This window comes from Echinops telfairi, unplaced genomic scaffold, assembly GCF_000313985.2.
Source record: "Echinops telfairi isolate 266 unplaced genomic scaffold, ASM31398v2 ScPeMD7_7472;HRSCAF=8510, whole genome shotgun sequence".
In the NCBI taxonomy this organism is placed as follows: Eukaryota; Metazoa; Chordata; class Mammalia; order Afrosoricida; family Tenrecidae; genus Echinops; species Echinops telfairi.
Window position 1 is genome coordinate 3561436 of NW_022111376.1, and position 6778 is coordinate 3568213.

Genomic DNA, 6778 nt, shown 5'->3' on the forward strand with positions numbered 1-6778 from the left:
CAATCCCCATCCTAGCTATCCATACAGAGTCAATGAAGGCAAGGGTGGTCGTTACAGAATCCGATGTCAACTTGAGACTATTAAGAGTGAAGGGGGGCCGTAACAACGCTCGGTGGAGTTGTTCTGCCATGGCCTCCAACTTTAAGAAGGCAAGCATGGCATCAACTTCCCAGCGAAAGAGGATGTCTTCCAAGCCCGAAATCAGTGATGACCAGAAACAGGAGATCCGCGAAGCTTTTGATCTCTTTGATGCAGACGGAACTGGTACCATCGATGTCAAAGAGCTAAAGGCGCTGGGCTTTGAGCCCAAGAAGGAAGAGATCAAGAAAATGATCAATGAAATTGACAAAGAAGGCACAGGGAAAATGAACTTCAGTGACTTTCTGGCTGTGATGACTCAGAAAATGTCTGAGAAAGATACCAAAGAAGAAATCTTGAAAGCCTTCAAGCTCTTCGATGACGATGAAACTGGCAAGATCTCTTTCAAAAATCTGAAGCGCGTGGCCAAGGAGTTGGGCGAGAATCTTACTGATGAAGAGCTTCAGGAAATGATCGATGAGGCTGATCGGGACGGTGATGGGGAGGTTAGCGAGCAGGAGTTCCTGCGCATCATGAAGAAGACCAGCCTTTACTAATGCAGCACCCATCTCTCCTTGGTGCAAGCCAGGGTGGGAAAGTTCTCTGAAGACCCTAACCATTTTCACCCCCACCCCCCTTATCGCTTTAGCACCAGCCTCGAATCCCCTCGTATCCTCTTGCCATTGCTCTTTGACATTTCAAACCATCATGCTCGGCTGGGCTGCTGGTTTGCATTCCCCGAAACTGAACTAGAGCATGCTTGCTAGCCGAAGAGAGGCCCCGAAGGCTGTCACCCACCTCCCCTCTTGGCCTTGCCTTGCACGGCCCTCCAAACCCATGTTCCTGATTGCCACCAGCAGTATACCCTTCTGTGGAGGCTCTGGCTTTCCATTGACAGCTGGACTGACTGGCATTTTCTCTTTTGTCAAACCTGCTGCCCTCCCTCCCCGGTGCTCTGGGGCGGAGGGGCGGGGGTGTCCAGTGCTCTTGGGTTTGTCTTTGAAAATAAAACCTTTCTGATTTTGAGAGTGTGCTAAGGATGACTTGACTTCTTGAGCCGAGGCCCTGTGTTTAATCTTCTAAAGCCTCCAGCCAAAGGCAGCCTAAGCACAACCCCCTGCTCGCCCACCAGCCCACAGGCAGACCCAGAAAGAATTCTGTCAGCATGAGTTGGTTCTTGCCTCAGGGACCCGCCTGTTCGGAGAACAAACAGAATTTCCACCTTGCCTCTGTCTAACCGAGCCTCCTTGTGCAGCCCCCTGCCTAGGGTGTGGGATGGCTAAGCCCGGGGTTAACTCACAGGAGCTCTGGAGTGGGGCTGGTCACCTGGCCCTGAGCGGGGGCTGAACCGGCAGCTGTGTAAGCCCTGATGGGTGGCATGAAGGTTCCTGTCCCTAAGACGGTGGAGAACACGCCTCAGCTGGGAAGAGGGCAGCAAAGATGATGTGCTCAGCCCTCTAGGAGGTTCGCAGACACGGACACCCTGTCCTTCTGAATCTCAGGTCTGCCACCATGACAGTGAAGGTCCCGCTTGGGATTTTTGTGATTTATTTGCTGTCCATGTGAACATCCCAGTCGAACTGCAGGGCTTGATTTTTATCCCATAACCCTTTGTGTGTGTGTGTGTGTGTGTGTAGGAGAACCTGGGCCTCCTTACTGGCAGCCTCCAGGGCGTGTCCATGCCCCTCACCTACACCCTGTGGCCCAGAAGGGGGCATTTTGAGAACCACAGGAGAGGCACCCCCACCCTGACTTCTCCAGGGGACTCAGGTGTCTGTGGAGACATGGTGTGTGCTTCTGCCCGAGTTGATGGGCCCCAATGGAAGCGTCAGAAAGCACCTGGCTTTGAAGGTGCTCTGGAAGCAGACTGTTGAGGACTGCTAGTTCTCTCGTTACTTTGCTTCTCACGTAGGCCCTGTTGCCAAGTGTGGGCCTGGGACGCATTCAGGATGAGCTGTGGACAGCAGTCCCAGCTCTGCCTCCCTCCCGCCCCCGCTGGATCGCTGTTTTCTAATAAAAGGCGCATGATCTGATAAAAACTATATTGGAAAAGAGTGATGAGATTGGGCCCTCTCTCCCACCTCACAGGCAACCTTATCTCCTACTGCCTGATGTCCCAGAAATGCCATCAAGTCTCCGTCAGAGGAGGGGATAGGGACAGAGGTGGAGGGGAGTCAGGGTGGGGGAGCCCAGCGAGCAGATGTGCATTCCTGCGGCCCTGGGCTGGAGCTGAGATGGAGAAGGGCTAGTGGAAGGGATGGAAGAGCAGAGGGCAGTCCATGTGGGTGTGGCCCAGAGAGGTGGAGGGCAGCCAGCCCGGGTCCTGGTGCATAGGTGGTTTGACCAGGAAGATGTGGGAGCTGTTGGCGGGGTGTGGTGTTGGTGGTGGTGGTGGCGGGCTTCTAGGGAGCAGATGTTGTTTCACCTGGGGTCTTCCAGGAGATGGGGGCTGGGAGGTGCTATTTGGATGGGTGTATGTGGGGCTGCATCCAAACCCACCTCCCAGCCCCCATCTAGGGGGAGATGGAGAAGAAGCGGGAGGCAGTTGATGTGGGCATGGGAACTAAGAGGTGGCAGAGGCCAGTGTGTGGCGGGTAGGCCAGAGGGCAGTGAGCAGAAGCAGGTCCTATAGGAGTACAGTTTGGGGTGGAGAGGGAATTGACCTTCCTTCATGAGGAACTGGACCAGAGATCTGTGAAGGTGGGATGCAGTCCTAGAGGAAGCAGGGCTTAGTTCCTGAAGGGGAAACCAGAGAGTGGGCCCTATGGGAGTTGGAGAGGGTGAGGGAGCAGAGGTGACTCCCTGTGGGAAGACTTGCTAGGGAAGCAGAAGGGCAGTGGGCAATTGATACAGGCTGGGCCAGAGAGCTGGAGGACAGGGAGAGAAGAGAAGGAATAGGGGCCACTCGTGTTGGGTCTTGTCAGCCTCTGTCATTACCCAGGAGCCATTCACTGGCTTAGTCTTTGCTTTGCTCCAAATGCAATAGACCTGCTAGGGATTGGGGGACCCTCTTGGTACACAGATCTGGGCTGGAGGCAAGTTGCATCCCCTGATTCCGGTAGGTGGCCTCTTGTCATTTTTACCTTCTCAGAGATAGATTTCTGTTTATCTCTTTGGATGGATAAAATTCTATGGTATCTGAAAAGACCAGAAAGAGAGCGTTTTGTACCCTTTTTTTTTCTTGGGGAGCCACTTCCTTTGAAAGTCTAGTAGGGAGACCATGAGGTGTCAGGGATTGAATTATGGCCGAAGCCAAAAGCTTTGTTGAGGTCCTAACCCCTGGTACCTGTCAATGCGGCCTTGTGTGGAAACAGGTTTTTTTGTGGATCTGATCAGTCTGCCTGAGGTCAAGGGTCCCTGGTGAGGCAATGAGTGAAATTGTAGACTGTTACCCAAGAAGGTAGAAGTTTGAACCCTAACCTACCACCCACTCTGCGAAAATAGCAGACAGTTCTGTTCAGCCCTGTAGGGTCACTAGGAGCTGGGATCAAGTTGATGGCAGTGGTCTCTCCATCCTAACACGAGGTCACAGGAGGAGGTGGTGTCCCATGGAAGAGGAGGAGAGACATCAAGTGAAGGTGCATCTACAAGCCAAGGAACGTCTGCGGCCACCAGAAGTTGGCAGGATCAGCAAGGGCCTGCCCCTAGATCCTTTTGAGAAAGCATGGCTCTGTTGACACCCCGAATTCAGACGTTCACCTCCTGGCACTGCCACCCAGGCTGTGGGGCTCCATTCTGACAGCCAGTGAAAGGTAAGACAGGAGATTGTAACCCATCCAGGAGCTCAGTCTGCAGCCAGCCATCGCCACCGTGACTGGGAGGAGTTTCCCTGCAGTAAAAACTGGTGTGTTTCTTCCATGTGGACTTTGTTGTTTCTCAGGTAGATGGACGCTTGTTTATCTTCAAGCCTTTAAGACCCCAGACGCTATATCTTTTGATAGCCAGACATCATCAGCTTTCTTCACCACATTTTGTCATCAGCAATAGTGTTGGGAAGGTGAGTATCATGGAATGCACGTCATATGGCGAACATATTACACAGCCAGCGGGTCAGATCAGAAGCAGGTAACGTAATAAATGAGCAATGAGGTGAGTTCTTGCCCTAGTGCTAGTTGATTTTGAACAACCCCCCCCCTCCAGCCTGGAGCCCTCCCCTGGGGGGTACACTGTGATCTGTATCAGCAAGAGACTTCAGGAAAGAGTGTGCTATATTTATGGTGGGTTTGGCTCTGGAACCTGATTGCTCCAATCTTAGAGATAACAGTGAATCCAGGCACCATGAATAGCCAGGCACACGAATGATTCATCTTATAGGACTGCTCCTTAATGGAGGGCTATTGCGGGCTGGCAGCGGGGGGCACATTGTTGGCCTGGAGACCATGTATTTGAAAACATTTTTTATTGCAGAACAATGGAGATGTTTCTCAAAATAGGACTAATGTTTCAGGCCTGGGGTTGTGAGTCTCCCGTTTAATATGAGTCTGCAGGGGGCCCACATGCTAGCATCAAACTGTAAGCCCCAAGCTCTCCTGCTCGCCTTTGGCCTACCCCCCAATTCAACCCCAGGCCAGAACCTCTGTTCTCAAGGGTGTTCCAGAGCCCCACACCAGGGCTTTTGAACTTTCCCTTATGGGCTTGTCACACTTTCAAATACTACAAAGGGTAACAGCACCCTCAATGAGAGGAATACACTCTCCTCAACAGCATTAAAGACGTGAACTACAGTTTCAACTCACACCACTCACGTGACTAGAACTGCTCACAGTCCAGCATTAGAAACCTCATTGTAACTGGGTAACAATGACAGCTCTGCCCGGAGCACGCTCAAAGGCTTAAAAAGTAACTATGCTCTAGTTCTTTAATATTTCCTTCCCTTGCTATTATGGCTTTTAATTGTTTTACCTCACTCATCGTGTCAGACTTGCTTGTGTTCGTTCATATAATTAAGATTGTTCAATACATGAAAGCCTCATTAGATGACCCTTCAGAAACAGTGACAGGAGTAATGGTTCCCTGAGGGTACGGGAAGAGAGGAGGGGAGCTGATAGCCTTTATGACTGTATAACCCAGCTTGAGGGGAGCGAACCAAGAAATTGTATGTGAATGGATATATTAGATGGTATAAGATACAATAATAATGATAAGGGTTCGATGTAACAATGGTGAGAAGTACAACTTTCCTCTAGTTCCTAAATGTTCCCTCCCCGCTCCCACTACCATGACTCGATTCGACCTTGCAAGTCTGGCTAGACCAGAGGAGGTACACTGGTACAGATAGGAACTGAAAATACAGGGAATCCAGGGCGGATGAGCCCTATAGGACCAGTGGTGTGAGTGGCGAAACAGGGAGGGTGGAGGGAGAGTGGGTAGGAAGGAGGGAACCGATGACAAGGGACTATATGTGACCTCCTCCCTGGGGGACGGACAACAGAAAAGTGGGTGAGGGGAGACGTCAGACAGGGCAAGATATGACAAAATACCAATTTATAAACTATCAAGGGCTCATGAGGGAGGGGGGAGCAGGGAGGGAGGGGAAAAATGAGGACCTAATGTCGGGGGGTTTAAGTGGAGAGAAAATGTTTTGAGAATGAAGTACAAATGCGCTTTACACAATTGATGTGTGTATGGATTGCGATAACAGTTGTATGAGCCCCTAATAAAATGTTAAAAAAATAATGATAAGGGTTCCTGGGGGGCAGCGTGGAGGAGGGAAGTGATAAGGGGGAGCTGATATCAAGGAGTTCCAGAAGAAAGAAAATGTTTGGAAACGGACTGTGGTAGGGATTGTACACTACTGCTTGATATGATTGAATTAGGGAATGTTATGATATCTGTAAGATGATTAAAAAAAGGAAATGAGCTGAGAGTGTTAGCCTCCTGGGCTTGTTGACACATGTAAGGTGGACTTGCAAATAAATGTTTTTGTTTTTAGAACTAAGTCTTTAATTTTTTGAATTATAAAAAATTAATTTCTGCTGAGATACTGCACAACAATTTTACAGACGGCCAGATGGATGTTCCCCCTTCCGACAGTGGCACTAGTGCTGTCTGAGCAGCCCCCCTCCCCTCCTGTTCTGCCCACCTCGGTGATACCATTGCTCTCGGATCTTGGAAACCACCAGCTCCTTGGTGTCCTCACCTGACTACATTCCCCTGGCTCCTCTGTGACAGGAGGCCCTGGACTGTCTCCTCTATTGAGCTCTTCCACCATCTACCTGCCCTGATGGTGCCCCCAGGAGACAAGTCCCAAGCTCCCTCTCTTATGACCTTCATGACCACAGTTGGTTTCTACCAGCTCACTCCCATCCTGAAGCCCTTCCCATCCTCAGCCGCAGCGAATGGAGCGCAGACTCAGTATTGACCTTTCTCTCCACTTGCCTCCTGACTGACCCCCACGATCATCTCTGCACTCCAGGTCCACCAGCTTGGCAAAGGCACTGAGGCATTTGTCCGTTTTAGCAAACTCTACAGCTCTGAAGTAGGGCCGGCAGTCTAATGGGCCTTTGTTGACACCATCTTCACACAGGAACCAAATCACCGCAAGCAGACCTCCTTCCACTACCCAGCAGAGATGCTCACAGGGAATCCAGGCCCAGTTTTCAGCACTTGAAGGCCCCTCCCCAGCTTCTGCCCATGGAACCCCACCCAGCCTTCTCCTCCCCAGCGTCTTCAGCACCTCGGACCCCGCACCTCCTTCGTT

General features: G+C 51.2%; 1 protein-coding gene across 3 annotated transcripts in view; it reads left to right on the forward strand.

The window, feature by feature from the left end:
- The window catches only part of CETN2 (centrin 2), a 5965-nt gene extending 4861 nt beyond the window's left edge, over positions 1-1104 (forward strand). For 2 of the 3 annotated variants that reach the window (XM_045285528.1, XM_045285529.1), the window contains exon 5: positions 546-1104. In XM_045285528.1, the coding sequence (XP_045141463.1) occupies positions 546-635 (90 nt within the window). In that variant the 3' untranslated portion in view covers positions 636-1104. Of the gene's footprint in view, positions 1-124 lie in introns of those variants that run through there. The other variant, XM_004715610.2, reaches the window with a different exon arrangement.
- Positions 1105-6778: the final 5674 nt, after the last annotated feature.